This window comes from Crocuta crocuta, unplaced genomic scaffold (assembly GCF_008692635.1).
Source record: "Crocuta crocuta isolate KB4526 unplaced genomic scaffold, BGI_CrCroc_1.0 scaffold340, whole genome shotgun sequence".
Taxonomy (NCBI): Eukaryota; Metazoa; Chordata; class Mammalia; order Carnivora; family Hyaenidae; genus Crocuta; species Crocuta crocuta.
Window position 1 is genome coordinate 3,016,084 of NW_027530642.1, and position 23,445 is coordinate 3,039,528.

A 23,445-nucleotide genomic window follows, 5' to 3' on the forward strand; every position below is an offset into this window, starting at 1 on the left:
CTGATTAGAATCCATAGGACTCATCGATCAAGCCAGGGTTTCTGAAGGGGGGGGGTGCCTCGGTGTGCTGGACGTTACAAGGCGGATGGCTGGGCCCCACACCACATCTGCCAGAAATGACTCTCTGGGAGAGTGACCTGGGGATCTGGATTTTAAGCGAGTTCTCCAGGAACAGACAGTGAGTCCAACCTCCTCCAAGTCCCTCAGGGATGAGGGCAACAGGATTGAAGAGTGGAATGACTGATCACCAGTCACCATACGCAGGGGTGGCCACACTGGCTGTGGTGCAGGTCCCTATCTCCACCCCTCCCCCGCGGGCCTTTCAAAAAGCTCAGAGGGACAGACAGACATGACCAGCGCATACAAATAGAACCCCACTTTATTAGCAGTTAGTTCGAGATTGTACATTAATGGAGGAAGGTTCCCGCTTTTAACACAACCCAAAACGGCTGGTTCGAGAGCCCTGATCAGGTGAGCTGGGTAGCATCCCCTCTCCCCCTCTCCCCCCCAACAAGGGAAGGAAACCTCTGTCTGCTCCCCTGGCGTGCCCCCCACCCTCTCCAGTCAGCCCTCTCCTCTCCCCAGGAAATGACATGAATTTCATGCACAAATTACACAAGGAGCCCTCTTGCTTATAATAAAAGCTAGCACAGTCATAGAAAACCCTCTCCTCCTTCATTCCCCTCAAGGGCCAGAGAGACGAAGGAAAGAGGGAGGGAACAACTTATTAGGATAAAACACAGCCAGAGTCTCCCCAGGCCCTTGACACTGACCCTTCACAAAGCCCATGCCCGTCCCCTGTGGGAACTACAAAAACCTCTGGCTGTCCGAGCTGGCNGACCTGCTTCCTTCTCTGACATTTGAAAACCCCTGCGCATGCTGTAAATGGGGAAATTGAGGCCCTGGGAGGAAAGCTGTCACGCAGCTACTAAATGCACCCAGTTGGGACAAAATTTCACATCTCCTGCCTCCAGCCCAGTGCTCTTCTCCTCACACCACAACTGGGCAGTTCCCCAGCTGGGCCCGTCCTGGTGTATCCCAGGGGCCTGGCTCTGCTCCAGTGCACACAGACCGTGGCCCTCTGGGAAGTAAACACCAGGAGGCCACAAAACAGAGAGAGAGAGAGAGAGAGAGAGAGAGAGAGATGCTATTTGGTGCCCTGTGGTCCATCGCCGGGATCAGAGGGGGTAGCACAGGGTCTTCTGAGCCAGAGAAATTTCCTCCCCAGCGAGCCCAGGCTCCTCCCCGTAGTCCTCCCCCTGGACTGCAATGGTCACCCCCCTTCCCTTCCCCTGGGCTCCTGGAACTCCACCCGGCCCTTCTGCTGGGTTGGCACTTGGTGCAGGCAGCAGTAGAGGGGCATCTCAGGCTGGAGTGAAGTTGTCACATCAGCACAAAAGGCAAAACTTCCGACAGCCTGAATTACCCTTGACAGCGCAGGGGCTGGAGGACCGTGTTCTGTAACACCACAAAGAAACGATCAGACAGATCTAGAATGTGGGACCTCGATGGGGCGGAAGGCCCGCTCGCCTCAGAAATAATGGCATTATAAAAAATCAAAGTGAGCAGAGAGAGGATTTTTCAGCATTCCAAGGGACTGAACAAAAGCCATGGTTACAAGATGCAGTGAGTGTGTGCACCTTGACAGGATCCTGATTCCCCAACCGGGTACGAGTTACTTGGGGGACAGTGAACGCAGACCAAACAGCAGATGCTCTTAGGACATTGCTGCGGTCTTCAGTGTGAAACAGGCCAATATGGAGGACAGCGTCCTAACTCGGAGGGGACGCAGGCGGAAGCACGTGGTAAAGTCTCATGACATTTGCAACTTACTTTTGAACAAATTCAGAAAAACATATATGTAGACAGAGAGAGAACAAGTGTGACAAGATGTTCACTTTAAACCTGGTTGGAGGGTCATGGGTGTTCAAATTAAAATAATCGGTGAAACATGTTTTCACTTGCTCCGTCACCAACAAACCCGTGGGGACGCCTCCCTATGGAGACCACCAATCTCTGGGGATCAGCCTCGTTTCCCTCCACTGGGAATAGATCACGGCTCCCTCCGCTGGGCCCCCAAGGCGCTGGCCACGTCGACTCACGGGCTTGGAAGGGGGCCATCTTTAAACTTCAGGTTCATCCTCCAAGCCCAAGATGCCTGCACCACGGGGGGCTCTAGAACACCTAGGGACTCGGGCAGCCGCGCGTGACCCTCACACCTGTGCCCACCTCCCGCCAAGGCTCAGGGGGGGTAGGGCAGAATGGATGGTGGAGTCAGCTACATGACCTGAGCTGTTTCTCTCTCTCTCTCTCTCTATTTTGATTTTGTGGCCCAACACAGTGAATTAGCGAACATTAGAGATGCTGAGATGCTGTACCCATTTGCTCCTCTCACGTGCGGGATCTGTGTGCTCAGCGGCTGAGAGCCCCTAGAGGGATTTATCTGCCCCTCCCCCCAGTAGCCACAGGTCCTGGCAGTGGGTCCACAAGAAAGATTCATTATAGCAGGAAGGGAAGTAGCAGTGACCAGACAGACCTAGAACACATGGCAGGTCAAGTCCCTAGCCTTCCAGAAGAGCCCGGACAAAAACTCTCCGATATTTCCTCCGCTCCCACAGGGTCCCACAGGGTCCCACAGGGCCTCGACACTGCCCGCTCCTTCCTGGAGCCAGAGGCAGAGGGAAACGGGGCTGCCTGCCCACCAGGCCTTCTGAGCTCCCAGAGGCAGGGGCAGGCGTCTAGACACAGAGGGTAGATTTCAGCACGTGGAAGCTGTAAGGTCCTTACGGGCCCAGAGCTTCCCCCAGGGGGAAGGGGGACCTGGGGGGACAGGGAGGCCTGGGGTCTGCACTACGGAAGACCCCATTCTGAGAGTCTAGGCTGGATCCCAGGCTCAAAGGCCCCGAGAAGAAGCGTGATGGGAAGGCTTCTCTCGCAGGGCAGTGAACCCACACGTGGCCATTCTGCCGAGAAGCCACCCAGTGAAGAATTTGAGGGGAGGGGACAGGTTCAGGGATCAGTCAGACCCAGCCCCCCGCACACTGGGGAAAGGACCCTCTTAGGGAGAGTGAGGCAGGACTGCAAATGCAGATCAGGGACTGAGAAGGCTCAAAGGCACCCTGGCTGGGAAGGAGTGGTTTGTCCCCTATCCTGGAATGACCACGGGTGTGACTGAGGGTGGGACAGGAACCTGGCACAGAGTAGGGTCCCAAGGATGGGCTCAGAGGCAGTGTGGCGTTGGAAGAAGAGCACTGGACTCGGAATCGGGAGCCTAGGATGCAGTTCTCAGCTCTGCCTGCACCCAGTTCTGAGACATGGGTCAAGGAGGCTGCCTCTCCTTTCTGGGCCTGTTTCCATACCATCAAAGGACCCTTCCAGCCCCAAGATGCTAGAGGCTTCCGAACAGGACGAGGCTCTCCAGAAAGGGTTTCCTGGAGGTGGGCTGGAAGCGGACCTGGCAGTGGGAGGGGCTGGGGACAGGCGCCCAGCCTTCGTCACTTCACATTGTTAAAGAAGGGGGTAGGAGCAGGCCCAAACCAGAAGACAGCCCTGAGATCCCATGGTCTGTGGGGGGCCTGGAGACCGTTCAGAGGGTCACAGAGGGCCGCCCGGCTCCCAGGGCAGCTCCCAACCTAGCACCATGTGAGGGGGAGGGGACAGGCTGGCCTTCGGCCTCCCAGCCACCCTCTCCAGCCCAGCTGTTGCCTTTGGCCAGAATTCCTCCAGGGTCCCTGAGCTTCAGGAAGCCAGGTTTCCTGGGGGGAATAGGTGTTCCCTGTTCATCTCCCTGCCACCTCCGTTCCCGTAGCCCCAGGGCAACCATGCCACTCGGGGAGGGAGCAGAGACCTCTCCAAGGGACACCTCCAAACTGTCTCCTGGAGGCCCCAACACATGAGGACATGCCCCCCTCCTCCCTTCCGTCTCATTCCCTAGCACTGAGATGTGACACTGGGGCTTGCCACCATTTTGTATGACTGAATTAAAAATAAACCCAACCAAAAAAAATATAATATATATATATATATACACATTATATATATATATAACACAGTGCGACCCCAGCACCCAGGGTATAAACTCTGGCACCAAGAGAAAAACAAAATATTAAAATACTTTAGCTTCTTAGTATTCGGGAAGGGGGGTTAGGGGGTCTCTAGGAGCCCTTGGCCACAGGTAGCTGGGGCAAAGCCATGGATAGCAGTCTGACCCACTCTGCCCAGTGTCTGCCAGGGGCCAAGGTCGGGCGGGGCGTGGGGACAGCATATGTACAATGGGACATGTATACTGGCAGACTCCTGAACCGCCTCAGTCTTTTACCACAGGAAACACCACACGTCATATCCCAGGGTGAGGAACGGGGGTAGGGAGGCCTGGGTCTCTGGGTCCAAATGGCACAGCAGTGCCCCAGGGTCCTGAAGAGGCCCCAAGCACTGGGTGGATACTGTTAGGAATCAGCGATTCTTTACCTCAAAGGGAAGGTGAGATGTGAAGGTGGTAACCAGAATGTGTGTGGAGGTCCAGAGGTCTCTTGAGGTGGCCACCCCCACATCCAGCCTAGTGACTCTGGGTCCCCGGCTGACCCCTCTGAAGTGCCTGGCTCAAAACAGTCAGGGAACCATCCAGTCTCTCTCCCTGGTTTGGCAAAAGGCCCCGCTGGGCTCTTCTCCCTAGTGTCTGGAGGAACAGGGAAAATATGGCAGCTAATACTGAGGGAATACCCTGCCCGGGGCAGGGAGTGATGGGATGAAGGGGAGGGTAGAACACAGTGAGGGACAGAAAAGAGTCTCACAGACTCCCTCCTCCCAGGAAGTGGCCTCCCCCCGACAGGAAGTGGCCTCTCCCGGACAGGAAGTGGCCTCCCCACGGAAGGCTGTGAACAGAATGGACCCCCGGTGGCTAGGGAGGTCCTGGAGGCCACAGACCCAGCCCGGGATGCTCTGAGGGGCCTGCGGACCCGCCCGGGCTCTTCTCCTGGCCCTGCCGGGGCCTCAGCCGAGTATTGCTCATACGTGCTTGGCCAGCCCGGGCCCAGCTCCCCACTGCGCAGGTCAGTCTGGCTCAGCGTGCGGCAGGCCGTGCAGGCCGTCTCGAACGTTGCGTCTGGCGGAGGTGGCCGCGGCTACCTGGTGTTCTGGAGATCCTCCCGCAGCCAGGTGGGCAGTGTCTGGCCCATCTTGTACAGCAGCTTGGACAGCTCGACGTTGTGGTCCCGGTAATAGTCCTTCAGGAAGGCGCGGGACTGGAACAGGAAGGAGAGAGGGGCCGGGTCTCAGTGATGCGCTGATTCAAGAGGGGTCCCCCACCCCCCACCCCCACTCTGTCAGCGTCAACCCACACGCGGATGACTTGTACGCTGTCTTCCTCAAAACGGCAGCTTCCAAAAGCAAACTCCTAGAGAGCAGGCCACCAAAATACAGTGCACAAGGTCACAATTCTTGTGATGGGGGAAAAGGGAGAATTGATTAAATAACCGGGGCAACAGAGAGTCCGTCACAGCGTGTGACCTTTCCCTTCATCCTTTGGACATGCCATTCTCTCCTGCGAGAACAGCCATTCCTCGGCCTGGGTCCACATGTCGCCCCTTGTTGCAGGCCCAACTCCAGAGACCCTCCCCTCCCTTACCCCCCCCGTCAACGTCCAGTGGCATCTCGTGTTCTGAATTCCCACCGCACTTGCGTGCAGCTCTCTTACTGCATGAAGCACCTGCCCCCTTTTTTATTGGTGTGTGGGACTCCTCTCCCTCCCAGACTAGGAGTCCCTTGAAGGCAAAGCACATGTCTGAATCATCCTCAAAGCCCAGGGCACTCCGCCTGGTGATAAATACTCACTTGACCAAATCAGTTCTGACCCACCACGTCCTAGCTTATAGTTCCTCCTTTTAAGAACACTATCTGGGGCGCCTGGGTGGCTTAGTCGGTTAGGCGTCCGACTTTCGCTTAGGTCATGATCTCGCGGTTCGTGGGTTTGAGCCCCGCGTCGGGCTCTGTGCTGACTGCCAGCTCAGAGCCTGGAGCCTGTTTCAGTCTGTGACTCCCTCTCTCTCTGACCCTCCCCTGCTCACGCTGTCTCTCTCTCTCTCTCTCCTAGAAATAAATAAAACATTAAAAAAAAAAAAAAAGAACACCATCTAAGGGGTGCCTGGGTGGCTCAGTCGGTTAAGCATCTGATTCTTCCTATTGGCTCAGGTTACGATCTCACTGTTTGCAGGATCTAGCCCGGCATCAGGCTCTGGGCTGACAGTGTGGAGCCTGCTTGGGATGATCTCTCTCCTCTCTCTCTCTCTCTGCCCCTCTCCCTTCTCTCTCTCTCAACATAAATTAAAAAAAAAAAAAAAAAGAACACCATTCAAGAAATACCAAGGCCATTAGGGTGCCAAGTGCATGGTAAAGTGGGGAGGGGATCCCTGCCAGTTAGGGACCCCCTCCAGTTATCCGGCTGCCTAGGCAGTGTGTCCACTTACATCCAGGTCCATCTCTGGGTATTTCCGGCCTTTGCTTTTGCCCAGACACTTGGTTTTTCCTCCTTCAAGCAGCTGGCACCAAAATCCTTTCTTTGGATCAAACCTGTGGAGTTGGGGAAAGCCTCTGGATGGGAGCTGGCCCAGCCCATCCCCTTCCCACCTGAAGGCCATGTTCACAGACCTTAGGAGGGGAGGAGCCTAGACCATGAAACCCACTACCCTAAGCCCACTCTGGAACCCACAGGTGGATAGATGCGTGGGTCTGGTGTTTGCATCTGCTGCCCCGGGTTCTGCCCCCAGGCTACACTCAACGTCCCTGCCCCTTCTTCCCAGCAGAAGGCAACTCCCGTGCTCTGAATCTTCTGTCCTGGTGGGGCGGCATGAGTCCGCCCCTCCAGCAACCCATAACAGAATTCCAGAGATTCCTGGGACATCTTTTTCTGAGCCTTCACCTACTCAGGGCTGAGCAGCTTTTTTCACCCAAGAACCCAACAGGGAAAACAAGGTTAGTGGGGGTTTTTTGTTGTATTTAAGCATGTCCAGCACTGAGAAGGTCTGGCTTTTGGAGCAAATTTCAGAAATGACAGGGCAAGACTGCCTTCAGGATTCGAAGTCATGCTGGGCCTTCAGAGGCTTTTTGGGGGCGATGAGATCTGAAGCTGCCAAGGGGAGGGGAGGAGGCACACTGGCATCAGAACTCAACCCCAGATCAGGAACCGTTAGGAGCTCCTTGGGTGTGAGAAGAGCCGGAAAACAGAATTCACACTTGGCAGGTGAGGGAGACGGATTTCTGGATGGGTCACAGGGTAGGCATAAAGGAGGAAGACGATGCTGGTGAAGATGAAGATGAGTTCTGAGTATCAGGACATGCCAGGCACTGAGCTAAGAGCTCTGCATTCAATACAGTGACCCCTGGGTGGTAGGGATTGTCACTTTTATCTCCAATTTACAGAGGAGGAAAGTGAGGTTTGAAGGAGTGCAGACACTTGTCCAAGGTCATACAGCTCAAGAAGCAATGGGCCTGGGACCCTAACGTAGGCACCTCTGGTGCCACAGCCCGTACCCATAGCCGCCATTCCTGCCTGCCTGAAGGTGGAGAACTACTTCTCTTCTTCACCTTCAACTTCCAAGACAGTGAGAAGAGAACGTTCTTGCTACATGACCTTCCCAAAATGGTAGCCAGACATGGTGACTTCATTCTGCCCTCTCTTGAGACTCCCTCCCACCCCCATCCGGCTGCGTGAGTCACTTGTCTGGGACACAGCACTAGGGGACACGACTCCCCATCCCTGAGCTCTTGCAACACAGACTGGCACCTACTCAGTCTGGGGAGGGCATTCTCAGTGCACTTGTGCCAGGTTCTGAGTGAGTGAGATTACTAGTTGTCAACAATACTTATGGTTTCCGTTTGTAATTAAATCAAAATCTAATGCTAAGAAACTCTTACAGGGAACTGGGGCTGTTCAGTGGTAGTCTAACTTACTTCAAAAAAGATTTTGAAAATGTTCAGCACAGACTGACAAGAAAACCCCAGGGTTGGGACTGACCAGAGTAGAACATATTTATCACCTCCGTTTTTCTTGAGTTGATACTTTTATTAATATGACCCACGTCATATTAATATTAGCTTTTCTGCTAGACAGCTACCAAGGATATGCACACTTTCTAACACTTGGCTATAACTCGAATTAATTTGTGTCTCTTCCATAATCATTCAAGCCTTTGGCTGTTTGGTCCAGGTGTCTGCTCAGAAAAATCACCCTAGTGAAAAGCCAAGGCAACACTCACGCCAAGGTTTTGTGGTAGTCAATAGTGTTGGTCACCCCAAGGAACTTTTGCACTGTGTCCATCACTTTGGCGGGTTCTGTTCGCAACAGTTTGCCATCCAAGACCAGAATCTGGGAGGGAAAGAAGAGGGAGAACAGGGGGATGATATGAATGTGTGTTTACTCCAGGGGCAGACAGGTTCCCAGCCTTCTGGTCGCAGCAGCCACTCACAAGCTGGGGACTCTGCGCTCTGTGGCCTCTGCCTCGTCTTCCCCTTGGGAATGGCAGGGAACCCCATGCCTCAGTCGCCTACAGTCCAACTCTGTGCCAGGTTCCCTGGACTGATGTCATCCTCTCCTAGAGATGAAGCCATCTCCCGAGCACAGCCTGCCCCTCACAACCCTCACCTCTCTGCCCCTCCCCAGGCCTCCAGCCCGAAGCCCTTCTCCTGTGATCCGGCCCTGCCTCCCTTTCCCACCAGGCTCCCTTACCGCACCATATCCCTCCCCTCCTCCCAGGAGGGTAGCCCTACCCTGGGACTTTCGGGGTCCCCTCAGGGACATAGAGCCCCTTGTGATGGGACAAGGGCTCAGGAAATTCTCACCCATCAGCCTTGGGACAAACAAAAATGACAAGACATTGGAGGCTCTCCTCCAGCCACAAGCCGGTATGGTGAGTGCCCTCCCAAGGGCGGGGCTGGGCAGCTACCTGGTTGGCGTGAAAGGCGCTGAGCCAGCGCTCGATGTGGGTGGCGTACCAGCCGGGGACCAGGCAGCGGCTCTGAAGGGCACGCAGCTTCGTGGACGCGTCAGGCCCCGCCGTGATCACCTCGTGAAAGGTGTACTTCAGGGCCACTGGGTCATCGTGGGCTCGCTGGTGCTGTGGGCAAAGGACGGGGGTCAGAAGGTCGCGTGAAGGCCACAAAGGAGGCGGCGTTCTTGGGGCAGCCGCCGAGAGGTGGCCAGAAGACCCTGGGCTGGAGCCAGGGTTCAAGTTCTGGCTCTGCCTCTCACTGCTCTCCAAGCTGGGGAACACATGGCCCCTTGGAGCCCCAGTTTTCCCATCTTTGCAAGACGGGAGCTGGACTAGATTGGAGCTTCCAAGTGTTGGTCTCCCGCTCACCACCTGTCCGATGTCCGCCGTGTCCACAAACCGCGTGCATGTGCCAATGTCAATGCCCTTGTGATTTACATCCACTCATCTTCCTTATTCACATAAATCTATTCCAGCATAAAAGTCACTAATGCCTCCATATATAGAAGACCAGAATCAGTTATCACATAAAGAAGGTAATCATGGGGCGCGTGGGTGGCTTAGTCGGTTAAGCGTCTGACTTTGGCTCAGGTCATGATCTGGCGGTTTGTGGGTTGGAGCCCCGCGTCCAGCTCTGTGCTGACTGCCAGCTCAGAGCCTGGAGCCTGTTTCAGAGTCTGTGTCTCCCTCTCTCTCTGACCCTCCCCTGCTCATGCTCTCTCTCTCTCTGTCTCTCAATAATAAATAAACGTTAAAAATTTTTTAAAAAGGTGATTATTCATAAAACCAATAAAAATAAAGTGGTGTTCTCAAGTGCCAGTCAGATGCATGTCTGCTACAGGCGCTGAGCCCAAAGCTTGCACTCTCTGTTGAAAACAGAGCTTCGCAGTGTTAGGAAGGGCTTAGGAGCCATTGACACCAAATTGAAAATGTCTCCTTTATGGAAATCACAAGGTGTTAGGGACTGAATATTTGTGTTCCCTCCCTCAAATTCATATATTGAAGCTCTACCCCCTGAAAGTTGGTATTTGGAGATGGGACCTTCCGGAGGTAATTAGGGTGAGATGAGGTCATGAGGGTGGGGCCGCCATGATGAGGTTAGTGCCCTTATAAGTAACATCAGAGAACGCTCCCCCCCTCTCCCTCTCTCTCTCTCTTCCTCTCTTTCTCTCTCCCTCCCTCCTCTCTCCCCCCTTCTCCCTTTCCCTCCTTCCCTCTCTCTCCTTCCCTCCTTCTCTCCCCATCCCACTCCCTCCCTCCCTCTCCCTCTCTCCCTCTCCCTCCTTTTCTCTCTCCTTCCCTCTCTCTCTTCCTCCCTCCCTCTCAGTCTCCCTCTCTCTCCTTCCCTCCTTCTCTCCCTCCCTCTCCCTCTCCTCTCTCTCCCTCCCTCCTTCTCTCTCTCTCTCTCTCCCCCACTGACTCTGCCCTGTGAGGACACAGTGAGAAGGTGACTATCTAAGAGGAGGAAGGGCACTCTCACCAGGAACTGACTCTGCCAGCCTCCAGGACTGTAAGAAACACATTCTGTTGTTCAGGCCCCCAGTCCGTGATACTGGGTTGTGGCTGCCCGAACAGACTAAGGCAGGCTTGCGAAAGAATCACAAAGGTTTGAACCACCTAAAACAATGTCCTGGGGCCATCAGCATCCAGACACCGGGAAACTGCCCACTGTAGGTAACTCTCAGGAGCCCCCCACACCCCGCACCCCGCACTGAGGCTCAGACACATCTCAGGGTGGGGAGTGAGAGAAAGGGTCCCTGTGGGACCAGAGCAGGGCCTGCACCTGCCGACTCTGTGGACACACTGAAGCCCCAGAGAGGAAGTGGCTGGAGACACCCGGGTGGACAGGCTCTGAGAGAGGCAGGGAGCCGCTGCAAGTGGCCAAGCCTGAGGAGGCCTTCCTGGACCAGCTGGTGAACACCGCCCCCATACCCTGACACTGGGTCATTATCCCAGGAAGACTGGCAGGCAGCAGAGGAAACCCTCAAAGGCTCAAGTCTCAGCTTTTCTGTAAGCCTAGTGGAATGGTGCTCCAAAAAAACTGTTAGGTCACTGAAGTTACAGAAAGTTCTAGCTGTTCCATAGTCAAGTAGGAAGTAGGAGCCCAACCCTCTCTATTGCAGACAGCAGCAGGGTAAATTCCTTACCTGCTCAGGTGTTTGCATCCTCGACCATGAATGGAGACCCCTACGCCTTATCCTTCTCTGAATCCCCACCCCCCACCTGGCGTAGTGCCCAGTGAGGGGGCCAGTTAGTATGGTCACTGCTCACTGAATCGGTCTCATCTGGGTGGAGCCAGCTTCCACATCTTATTGGTCAGAATCAGAGTCAGGAGCGGCGATGGAGCTGGGAGGCTGGGTAGGCCTTGTGGATTTCTGCCCGTTCCCTCTACGAGGCCAGAAGCACTGTGGAGGGGCTCCATTCCTGCCCGCCACCCCATTCCTAGCTTGGGCCTGACACATGGCAGGCGTGAACTCCGTATCTGCTGAACGAATGCGTGAGTGGCGGAGTGGTAGGCAGAGCCCCGTGCCCCTCAGTCAGGGCTCCGCCCCAGCCCCGGCTCACCTGGTACCAGGAATAGGCCCGGTCCGCTGGGTTGATAAGGATGGTCAGGACCTTGGCCTTGGGCAACAGAGCGGCTGCCCGCCGGGGCGCCACTTCCGAATCAAAGTAGTTGGCGCTCTTCTCAAAGTAGAAGTCGGAGGTGGTGTTGGAGGGGATAGGGAAGAACTCCATGTACCTGTGGGGTTCAGAGAGAAGAGCCCACAGGCAAGAGTCATGAGGAGGGGCAGAGGGTGCAGCATGAGAGGCTGGGGGGAGGGTCCCCGGGGGTAGAACTTCAAAGAGCAAGCAGGGCACATTGATCCCATGGACTCGCTTTGGGAGGGATCCTGTGTAGACGGCCACCCGGCAGTCTCCCTTTTGTGAGTCCATTCCTTTTCAAGGGGGACCTGGGAGTCAGGAGGATATGAAGACTTACGGAAGCCACATGGGTTGGGAGGCATGGGATGGGTGGGGGTCGTGTCTTTGAATCTAAACAAGATGCTCACAGTTCAACCGACAGGGCCCTAACTCCCCTTGCCTCCAGGGGGCGAGCTGGGACCCTCCGACCCCAGGAAGGGCCAGCATGGGCCCGAGGAATGCCCTCCGCCACCTCCAGAGTCCGGGGTTTCTTTCCTGACCTAGCGTGGCACTTTCTAGGCTGCCACTGTGGACCAGGAGACAAAGGGAGGGGGAGTGTCTCCTCCTCCTAGCCACACCCCTCCCGGCCTCACATGGGTCAGTCTGATGGCTTTCCAGAGAAAGCTCCCATAGCCAGACTGACGTCCACGCCAGCCCTTTGGGACCAGCTCTGGGTTGAGGACAACTTGGAAAACTAAATGAACACTCCAGACCCTCCCAGGGGCATCTACTCATGCAAAATAGAAGAACAAACACAGGGGTCCCTAGGTGGCTCAGTTGGTTAAGGATCCGACTCTTGATTTCAGCTCACGTCATGATCTCACAGTTTGTGAGGTCCAGCCCCACGTCGAGGCTCTGTGCTGACAGTGTGGAGCCTGTTTGGGATTCTCTCTGCCCTCCCCCCACCCCCCACTCCAGCTTNTCCTGTATCCTACAGGGAGGTCCCAGGAAGGCCTTTATCAGAACCACCTGAGAGCCTGAGAGATTCCTGCACCCACTTTACGCCTACTTACAAAATCAAAATCTTGGGAATAGGGCTGAGGAATTGCTAGCTCTCTCCTGTTTCTGAATTTTCGTATTTATTTTTTTCTTGTCTTTTTTTTTAAATTCCAGTTTGTTAATATACAGTGTTATATTAGTTTCAGGTGTATTTCTGAATTTTCTTTATGAACTAGCATCTGTACACCCACCATCCATTGTCTGTAACACCTAAATTGGGAGAGCTCTGAAAACAGAAGCTTACCCCCACCCCACGTTTGAGGCAAAGCTGTTTGGCAGCAAAACCCGACTTATGAACCTGAGTGTAAATATTCACAGAGTTTGCTATAGACACACTAACTGATGTATTTGCTATTGGGGTACTTGCTAATGGGGTGCTGCCCCAGACCTGCTGAAAATGTTGCTGAATATATGATGTCACACTGCGTTACCTCCCTAACATTGGAGGAAAGGTGACTTCCAGTAGCTACAATGGGATTTAGACAAGAGATAATAGACACATTAGAGATTAGAGGTAGGCAGGTAGGTAGGTAGACAGAGAGACGATAGACAAAAGAGAGAGAGAAAAATACAGAAAAATACAAAAAACTACACAGAAGAATGCCCATAATCTCTCCACCCAGGCAAAACACTACGTTAAAATAAAAAAACAAGAGTAATAATATGTGTATAGGGTAAGAAAAGGCAAAGAGTAGAGAAAGATACACATTGAAAAAATCGGAGTGTAAAACTCTCCCCACGGAGGCTCTGCACCCTGCGCTCACCTAGGTGATGGGTTCTGGCGGGCAGCTGCATTTCACCCACCTCCCCAGACAACCCCCCAAGGCTAGCAAGCCCCCTCCGAAGGGCTCACAAGAATGCCTCCTGCTCCAGTGTCAGATAAACACAGTTGAGAAAGGCCAGCTCTTGGGTCAGAACACTCGGATCTTGGCCCCTGCTCTGTCCCCAACTCTCGGGACCTTGGGCAAGTCCCTGTCCTCCTCTGGGACTCAGGATGTTTGCCGGGCAAGCAAGGGAGGGGTTGGCTTCAACTTCTAGCAGTCTCTGACCCCAGGTGATATGCAAAGGGGCAAAGGGCTTCCTCATCAAATGTCCCGGCCCATGATAAGGCACCAACATCATGATTCAAGGGTCACTGAGCTTCGTCCCTGTTTACAGGAACTTTGGTTGGGGATGAGCAAGTACCAGCTGCTTCCTGCTGTGAACCACAGCCGCCCTCCACCCCCCCCAACTCCCCNCCAGTCGATGCCTTTGTGGTAGTTGTGGCCATTAAAAAACTGGATCTCCTCAAAGGTCTCTGAGCTGGGGTAGTTGCTGCTGAGGTCGGGATGCATGCCCAGGAACAGGTAGAGGGCTGTGGTGCCTGCAGGAGGAGAGGGCAGCTGAGACCAGCTGGGCCCAGCCCCAACTCAAGGATGGAGTCTGCCATCCTGGGTTCCGAATCCAGCTCTCCGTGCCTCACCGGGAGAGCCTGGGGAAGTCCCTTTCCCGCTCTAGGGCTTCGTTTCTTCATCTATATGAAGAAGAATTTCACGAAATCCAGGATGGCGAATACAGGGCACCCCAACTCCTGCAGCCGCCGTGGACATCAGTAATCCATCACGGCATTCCAAACGCTACACAGGAACTTGGCTTCAGAATCCTCCCAGCCCCTGGACTCCAGCAGCCAATTGATTAGTGTCTTCTCAGAATCCCAGAGCTAGATGGTTTCCAGTTCTGGGCTCTATCCTCTGACACTTGGGAGGAGCTAAGAGAAAAAGGAGCACCAGATCCTGCAATCTGTTGATGTGAAGAAATTCTTGAAGGGCGAAGAAATTTGGCTCGAATGCCTTTTCTTCTGGGTGCTCTCCCCTCCCTCATACTCTCTGCCCACTTGACTGTACAGGACCTACTTCCTCCTTTAGGGAGCTCCTTCCTTTCCTGCGTGGGAGTCTACGGTTTATATGCTATGAGGAGAGATCTTGGAAGAGAAGGAGACTATAGAATTAGTTTACTTAAGAGGTTAAGCGTTGGGGACCGTAGAGATAGGGATTCAAGACTTGAATCGGTCATTTCCTAACTGAATGTGGGGGGAAGGGTCACTTAGTTTCTCTGAGCCTCAGATGTTTTGATCTGTAACACGGGAGGACCCATTCATGCCGCAGAGTGTGTTTGTTGGCAAAGACTTAGCAACCATATCACCCCTTCTCCCTCTTGTGTCTCTGGCAGACACGGCTAATCGATTGCCCTCCTCTGTGTACTGAACCAGTTTGGCACTGCTCAAATCTGCAGAGCAGCTGATCTGGGCTTCTCTGCCTCGACTCAGAGACTCCCCGGAAGATGCAGAGTGAGCTCCCTGAGGCTGGGGTTCAGGACAGAAAGAAAATTCCACGCCCATCCTCTACCCCCTCCCCACTTCCCTACATGACAGGCAGTTCCTGTTCATCCCAACTTCACTCTCACTTCCTGGGAAAGAGGGGGAAGAGCACTCGGGAGTGGACCCAGGGCACGGTGGTTCCCAGAATTCTGTGGCTGAGACAGCAGGCCGTGGGGGACACGGGCCAAGAGGAGAGAAACTTGCCTGTTTTCTGGGGGCCAATGATGAGGAGCTTTGGGAAGCGGTCACACGTCTTCTCCTTGGACCAGATGTCTTTGTGGCGTTTGTCCTCACAGGGGTCCTAAAACGACAGTGGAGGGAATGCTGGGGGGGGTGGGGGCGCAAACCTAATGAATGGGCTCTCCTGGCACAGGGATGTGTGGCCGTTACAGTGCTGCCAGGACACGTCACTACACGTGTCCTTGTCGCATCCCCAGCTCAGGACACTGAGCTGCGAGCAGGCAGGGGCCATTTCTGGTTAGACCTGGCAGAGCTTCAGCCCAGTGCCTGGCGCGTAGCAGGGGCTCATGAGCACCTCTTGAATTTAACTGGATGAGCTGTGGCTAAACCAGGGGTCAGCGAACTTTTTCTACAGTTTAGTAAATCTTTTGGCAAATGTTTTGTAACTATTTTAGCCTCGAGTAATATCTGGTCTCTGTCACAACTACTCAACTCTGTTGCTTCAGCACAAAAGCAGCCATGAGCAGTACTTACAACAATGAGTGTAGATGGACTTCAAGAAAACTTTATTTATAAGAACAGACTGCAGGCCAGATCTGGCCCATGAGTCATGGTTTGTTGACCTCTGGTCTGAACTATGAGACTGCCATCGATTCCTGCGTAGCTTCTGTGTCCCGATTTTGACAACCCCCAGGGATCGACTTCCCCAAGAGCTGTCCCTCAAAACTTCCCATCAGTCCCCTCTCCTGTGGCACAGAGCCTATGAGGATGAGAAGGACTATCTAAGAGTCTAACCAGGCCATGGGGCACCTGGTTGGTTCATTCGATAGGGCATGTGACTCTTGACCTCAGGGTTGGGAGTTCAAGTCCCATACTGAGTGTGGAGATTACTGAAGGTTAAAATCTTAAAAAAGTCTAACCAGGTCAGGCAGTTGCTTTGACCCTCACTTGATCTACACTGTGTTCCTTTTCAGGTTTGTAATGCTTTTTCAGGTGTGTACGAGTATGCATGCATGTGGGTCTGTGTGGGAGGGGTGTACACACGTGTGTGAGAACAAGTGAGTGTGCCCCTGCTGGCGAGCAAGTGTGTGCCTGAGTTTGCACTTGTGAGAGCATACGAGGGTCTGAGGGCCAAGCCCAGGTCTGCAGTGCGGGCCTGTGAGTGGTGGGCATTCCCCGCTCTGCGACAGGACACCTGGGCCATGGCCCCGCCCACCCACCCACCTGCCAGAGCGGGTCCTTCTCCTCAGAGAAGATCTGGAAGTACTTCTGTGCCAGCTGCACGGGCGGCAGCGTCTGCAGCCGGAGGTTGGTCCAAGAGTGCAGGAAGCGCACCAGGTGCTTGAAGGTGTATAGGCCCAGGCGGTCATTCCCATAGTTGGACAGGTGTGTCATGAAGATGCTGATCTGCTCCGGGGGAGGAGAGGAGGGGGGCAGAGCTGCTCAGCATCTGAGGCACCTCCACCCTCCCCCGCTTCTGACTCTTCTGGTCTTGCGGTGGCTTGCAGACTCACTCTGCGACCAGTCCAAGGTTTACCGGGGCCATTAACACACTCGCTGTGTGGTCTTGACCGAGGCACAGCCAGGTGAATCCAGGTTTGACTGACCACCAACTATTACAACCCAGAAATGGGGAACTGACCTACTGCGCAGTCACTTGGGCATTCCTTTGTATTTTTTTCGGTGGGGTGTTCATGGAAGATAAGGAGTACTTGGTTACCCTGTAAAGCTGAATAACACCACCACTTCATATCTACTTAATACTACTAAAGCGTGGATGATTTCCATTTTACAGGTAAGGAAAGAGAGGACCAGAAAGTTCAGGTGAATAGTTTAAGATATATGTATTATATTTTATATACGTGTATTTATATATGTATTATATAGTACATATATTATACATGTATTATATAGTACAGTATATTTATATATGTATTAATATATGCATTATATATGTAACTACATATGTAGCTTATAGATCATGATTCACTATGTATATTAATATACAACATTCATGTATTTATACACACACAAAGAGAGGGAAAGAGAACATAGACAAAAATGCTAACACTACTGCCTTGAAGTACATGATTATGAAAGGAAAGAAAAGAAGACAACTTGATTCCCTTCACACAGTGAGCAGGGACAGAGGCAGCGCTGCGGAGTGAGCTTCCCGACTCCCGGCCCTCCTGCCTGCTTCCACCTCCTCCTCCTGAGGCCCAGGAAAGCCAGCGGGGCTGCAGACAGGCTGTCTGGCATCTGCTCCCTCCCCACATGCCAAGGGCTACGGAGCACTCACAGGATTGAGGAGCACGGTGAGAAAGAGCTCGCCCCCATTGATGATCTTGTCCAGCTCGCTGGAGCCGCCAGGGTACTCACTGTAGAAGATGGTGTGCGTGAAGAGGCCGCAGGTCTGCCGCGGGAGGACCTGGGGTGGGGCAGGGGAGAGCTGTGGCATCTCTGGGCACAGATGGGGGCCCGGGACCCTTCCTCGGGAGAACGGCCAGGTGTCCCCTCAGAAAAGGCAGCCTCTTGTGCAGCCACTCAGCCCACGCCCTTGGGGGTCTTCTCCCCACAAAGACCACGGGCCCGTGCCTTTTATGTACTTAACAAAATGAGCAGATCCCAAAGTAACAGAGACAGGCAAGGGAGAAGGTCTGTCTGGCGAGGGTCCCTGACCTGCCAAGCACCCCTCCCAGTCACACCTGCAACCCCCTCAACAGCATCAGAACCTGCCTGGCAGTGCTCTCAGCCACGCACTGGTTTAACTGCTGATTCTCTGTCTCCTCTCATAAAACTGGACTCCAGGATAGTCTGGTTACCACCTCATCCCCAGAGAAAAATCCAGAGGTCAGTGCATGGATGGACGGACGGATAAACGGATGGACAGATGAAAGCATGAGTCCAGCCTTCCCACATATGCCTCATTTGGACTGTTGACAACTCATTCTTCTAGTGTCTCAGGCCAAAAACCCTGGAGTCATCCTTGACTCATATCTCCCTCCCACACCTCACATCCAGCTCATTAGCAGATCTTGTTGGCTCTGACCTTCCAAATGAGTCCAGAATCTGACTGCATCCCAACTTTGCACCCTGGCCCCAGCCACCACTAGCTCATCTGGAAGACCGCAGTGGCCTCCCAACTGTCTCCCTGCTTCCCGCTTTGTCCCCGGAAGTCTCCACGACTCACAGGAGCCAGAACAATGGAAATCTTTTTAAAATAGGAGTCTGGTCATAACAGCGCTCCATGCAAACCTTCCCATCTCAGGAAAAAGCTAATGTCCATCCAATGGCCTTATGTGGCCCTACATAATCGGGCCCATGACCTCTCCGACCTTATCTCCCCCTCACTTGCTCCCCTCCAGCACAAGCCACCCCAGGGCCTTTGCACATGCTTTCTCTGTCCTGAATGCTCTTCCTCATATAGCAGCATGGCTCACTCCTAGGAGGGCCCTCCCTACTCACTTTAGTTCGGTCAGCTTCTCCTCTTGTCTGGCACTCCCTGTCTCTCTTCCCTGCTTGACTCTTCTCCATGGCCCCACCACCATCTTACCGTACACTACTTGTGTTACACATTTATGAGCACACTGTCTATCTCCTGCCACTAGAATGTCAGGTCTATAAGAGCAGGGACTTTAGTTGATTTTGTACACTTCTGTATCCCCAGTGCCTAGAAGAGGGACAGAGACAAAGTAGAAGCTCGTGAGAAATGTTTAAATGAGCAAATGAATGAGGCTGAGGCCTGTTCCCAGTCCTTACCAGAGATCCCTTTCACAAATGTTCATCCCCTGATCCCCTATCACAAAAGCTACGAAGGAGCTCCTGACAGGCCGGATTGACAGGCCACCGTCCCTGGGGGGACCGGCCTGAAACCCGCGGCCAGCCCGCTGAAGCCGTGCTTCCCCAGACGATGCGTGTGCACCGGCCTCACGGCCGCCGGGGACCCACTCACCATGATGCCGTTGTGGATAAAGCCGCGGCGGTAGCGGGCTGGCTTCAGGTGGGGGTACTCCTCTGTGCTGGTCACGCGGATGCTCCACACCTGCTTCCAGGCCTCGTACAGCTGCACATGCACAGGGTACACGCCCGAGTGGTGGGGCGCCACGGCATAGCCCATGTCTGTGGGAATGCCGTGCTCCTGGGGGGAGGAGGGCAAAGGCTGGGTGAGCATGGAGTTCCTTCCCCACTGGGCCTTACTTCTCCTTTGTAGACCAGGAGAGAGCGATCAGAGGCTAGAACGGCAGGGCAGTGGGCCCAAGCCCTTGAGGTACAAATGGGAACGCTGAGGCCCAGGGAGGGAAAGGGATATGCCCGGAGTCTTGGAGTGAGGGACTGACCAAGCTGGGGCTCTTAACTGTCAGCCCAGAGTTCTTACACTCTAGCTCCCAGGAGTGAGGAGCAAGCACAGTCACTTTTCCTGCGGGTCGTGGCCTTGGATTGGCTGGTGGGCCCAGGCTGAGCCCGTACCTGGGCCTCATTCCCTCTTCCCTGAGCACCAGCCGCAGCTTTCCTGAGCCTTCCACTCTGGCCTGAAGAGAAGAGCTTGGGCTCAGGAAACAAGCAGGCCTGGATTTAAGTCCTGACTGGGCCTCGTCCTAGCTGGTGTGGTCTCCCTGAGCATCGGTTTCTTATCGAAAAGTGAGAATATCGAGAACTACCTCTCGGGGCCTCTGCGAGGCTTCAGAGACAGTGGTTCATAAAATGCTATCAGACGGAACTGCCAAAGCCGTTAGAGGCCGGCAGTCCGGACCCCCAGCCCGGCCCCTGGCCCGACCAGCTCCGCCCCGTAGGGAATCTTACTCACGACAGCGAACTTCTTGTTCAGGGCCATCTGCTCGGCCAACACCGACTGGTTGTGGAAAAGGTGGGGCTGCATGTGGCTCCACATGTGGGGAAACCACCAGAACTCCTTCACGTACGACAGCAGCAGGTCATCCCCCGCGTCCTCAGCGTCAGTACCTGCCACCAGAGCACGGGCAGCTCGGCCCAGCCCCCCACCATGAGGCTCTCCCGCCTGAGCTGCTGCCGGGGGGAGGGAGTACCCAGCCCCAGCCCACCCGAGAGCGCTGCCTGGGAGAGGTGCCTGAGCTACAGCATGGGAGCAGACAGACAGAGCCCCACCCCGGGGCCCTGCATTCTAGCGTAGAGTGTAGATTTCACTCAATGCGTGACTTCACTTCGGTGAGTCTGTCTCCTCTCTGGGCCCTCGGGCCCCGGGGTTGCAACCCGTGGTTCAGAGGCAGTGATCACAGTGGTTTCTCCTAGCTCTGACATGCCTGCTCTGATCCTGTTCCTGTCTTCCTATTGGGCCATCTGGCATTTGTCTTTCACTTAATGATCGGAGAAGCTCTTTAAACACGCACAGGATGTCTAATCCTGTCTCGTGCATGTTGCCACAACTCCTTCTGATATGCTGGAGGCTGAGAATATGAAAAATGCACGCAGACAACCCAGTATTGCTCTTATTTGGTTTTAGGACCCTGCTGAACACTTTCCCCTCAGAACTGTGTGGTTTTACGGTTTTTCCTAGAATTCAAGAGAGGCTGTCCACACTGTGGCCCAAGCAGGATATCGTTAGGGGAAATATGTACTGCGGAGGACTGCTCGGGGGTCTTTCCCTCTTGCCCAGCCCAGAAGGTCAGCATTTGAGGACCTGGGGGAAACCCAGGAGAAGAGGGAAGGCATGAATCAGGCAACCTACACCTTCAACCTCAACCCTTAAGACTTGAAAATAAAAACAGGGTGCCTGGGTGGCTCAGTCAGTTAAGCGTCTGACTTCGGCTCACTCAGGTCATGATCACGCGGTTTGTGGGTTCGAGCCCCCGCATCGGGCTCTGTGCTGACAGCTCAGAGCCTGGAGCCTGTTGTCTCTGTCTCTCTCTACCCCTCCCCTACTCATGCTCTGTTTCTCTCTGTCTCAATAATAAATTAAAAAGACTTGAAAATAAAAAGGCAACAGCCATCTCTGGGGTGGGAACAACTATAGGACGTTCTTACTTTGTATACTACATATTTCTGTGATGTTCTTAAAATTCAACCAATTACTTTTTAAAGCAGACAAAGGACAAATAATTTTAAAAGACGGAGGTAAGGGGGAGAGAAGAGGGAGAAGATATCCCCAAAAGACAGCGGAGCCTGAAGGGCAGGGAGGCCTGAGTGGGGGCTATCGTATTACTGCTGTCCCCAAATGCCTTCTACCTGGGGCTGTGACTGCTCTGTGGGCTGTTGGATCAGGCGGAGGCCACAGGGGTCAGCCCACCAGCTGCACTCAAGGACATAGATGCTGAGGGCCCCTGGAGGTTGCTCGTGGGAGCAGAGCCAGGCCCACTTACCTGTGTGGAAGAATTTCCCTGAGTAGCCCAGGTTGAAGGTGAAGTTTGGGATATGCGTGCGTAGTTCATTCTGCGTATCAAACAGGGCCTAGGATAGGTGGGGGAGGAAGGAGCGTGTGAGGGGGAAGCCAGGAGCTCCCTGTTCTTCCCACTGACGGCTCAGAAAGATCCTGCAGGACCAGCTGCAGTTTGTAGGGCCTGGCAAAAAATGAAAATGTGGGATTCTTGCTCCAAAATTACTTAAAATGTCCAGAAGGCACCTGCAGAGCATTGACCTTGAACAGGCCCCTTCTGAGTGTGGGGTCCCACAGCCACAGAGCCAGCCCTGTGCCACCACCTCCACTAGGCCTCTGGCAAAGGAAGACCTGACTCTAGCCTGGCTCTGCTCTGTGTCCTTGAGAAAGCTTTGTGACCACTCCAGGCCTCAGTTTCCCCAACTGTGAAATGGAGATAATAGTATCTCCCTGATGGGGCTCTTGGGATGATTAAATGAGGTACTGCATATAAAACTGCCAGACATTTTGGTAAGTAATGTAAGTGGTGACGTCGCCATGTCCATGGTCACTGCCACCGTGAGCCTCCTCTCTGTGTCTGTCAAATGTGGAGGATCTCTCTCAGTAAGTGCAAGGCTGATGTCACAGGATTGTGACTTTTCAAAAGATGTGCTGTGTACCCAGCAATGCAGTGTCCCCATGCAATGGCACATCCCACGCTTGGCAAGCCAATGAAGGGACGCTGACGCTGTGGACCAAACATATGCTTGTACTCTGTAGTCGGGACTCCAAACGTCCCCACCCTGCACAGTGCATGAGGCCGCTACGAAACCCACAAGACCCTGCTGTCAGGGTACTTCGCAAACTGGAAGTCATGGCCCTTCTGGGGCCGCCACCTCCAGCAATCTCCAAGACCAAATACTACCTGACAGATGTGCATGCTCGAGCTGTGTGGCCTTGGGCAAGTGACTTCACCTCTCTGAGCCTTAGTGCCCTCCTCCGCAAAATGGGACTTCCAACAATACCCACCTCACAGGGCTACTATGGGATCAGATGAGGCAGTACACAGAAAGAGTGAAGCACAGAGCCTGGTGTTTGCCAAACCCTGAATAAGCAGCTGCTGTTGGCATTATTTAAATTGCACTGTACAGCCAGTAGTGTACCAGCTAATGAGGCGACATTCATGTCCCTAAAAGAAAGGCTTAGTTGTGGCCTGTGCTTGGGATACAGGGACGGGGGGGAGGGAGAAAACCTCTGCCCTTTCAGACGCACAAGGATGTTTAAGGCAAAGGGGACCCTGGCTGGAGAAGCACTTTGCCATCTGCACGGAGCAGAGCGTGCGGAAGAGGGTGTCTCTCTTAGTATTCTTCGACAGAAATAGCTCCAAACTGTTATCATCCCACCTCACTGCAAAAACGGGGAAAATAAGAACCAAAGAGGGCAACTCAGGGCTGATGGGGGGCACAGTGAGCCCCGGTAGCCTGGTTTCCTCGTGGGATCAGCTGTGAACCAGTGCCAAGGACCCTCCCAGACAGGCAGCCGAGACTGCGGTTGCAGTGGAGGGAGTGGAAGACCACACAGTCTACTTTGTTGGAAGTGGGCTATGGCATCGCATGAAGCCTCAGAGCTGGAAGGCTCAACAGGAATCATCTTTAACACTTTCTTTCAACAGGACCGCCCTTGAGGAAGTGATATCTCAGGAGCAGACACAGTGCGTAAAGCAGATCAAAGACAGCCCGGTCCCGCGAGATGGGAGCCAGGAGGGCTTCGAGAGCCTGGCCTGTCTGCACATGCCCCTCTGTGAACCCCCTGGGGGTGCCAGGAAACAGCCTGACAACCTCCCATCCGCCCCTCCTGTCAGTTCTCCACTGAGGCTCAGACACCAGAAGGGACCGCACAGGTGTGCCAGTCAATGTAGGGTC

General features: G+C 54.1%; 1 protein-coding gene across 1 annotated transcript in view; it reads right to left on the reverse strand.

Annotated features, from left to right (window-relative positions):
* Nucleotides 1-841: 841 nt before the first annotated feature.
* Nucleotides 842-23,445, reverse strand: part of NDST1 (N-deacetylase and N-sulfotransferase 1) — a 33,879-nt gene continuing 11,275 nt past the window's right edge. Inside the window, exons 4-15 of the mRNA XM_077769003.1 lie at nt 21,531-21,618; nt 20,003-20,157; nt 19,151-19,336; nt 17,498-17,626; nt 16,423-16,605; nt 15,223-15,319; nt 13,901-14,025; nt 11,547-11,720; nt 8,937-9,107; nt 8,250-8,359; nt 6,462-6,564; nt 842-5,240 (exon numbers count right to left, since the gene is read on the reverse strand). Of these exons, the coding sequence (XP_077625129.1) occupies nt 5,121-5,240; nt 6,462-6,564; nt 8,250-8,359; nt 8,937-9,107; nt 11,547-11,720; nt 13,901-14,025; nt 15,223-15,319; nt 16,423-16,605; nt 17,498-17,626; nt 19,151-19,336; nt 20,003-20,157; nt 21,531-21,618 (1,641 nt within the window). The 3' untranslated portion in view covers nt 842-5,120. The remainder of the gene's footprint in view (nt 5,241-6,461; nt 6,565-8,249; nt 8,360-8,936; nt 9,108-11,546; nt 11,721-13,900; nt 14,026-15,222; nt 15,320-16,422; nt 16,606-17,497; nt 17,627-19,150; nt 19,337-20,002; nt 20,158-21,530; nt 21,619-23,445) is intronic.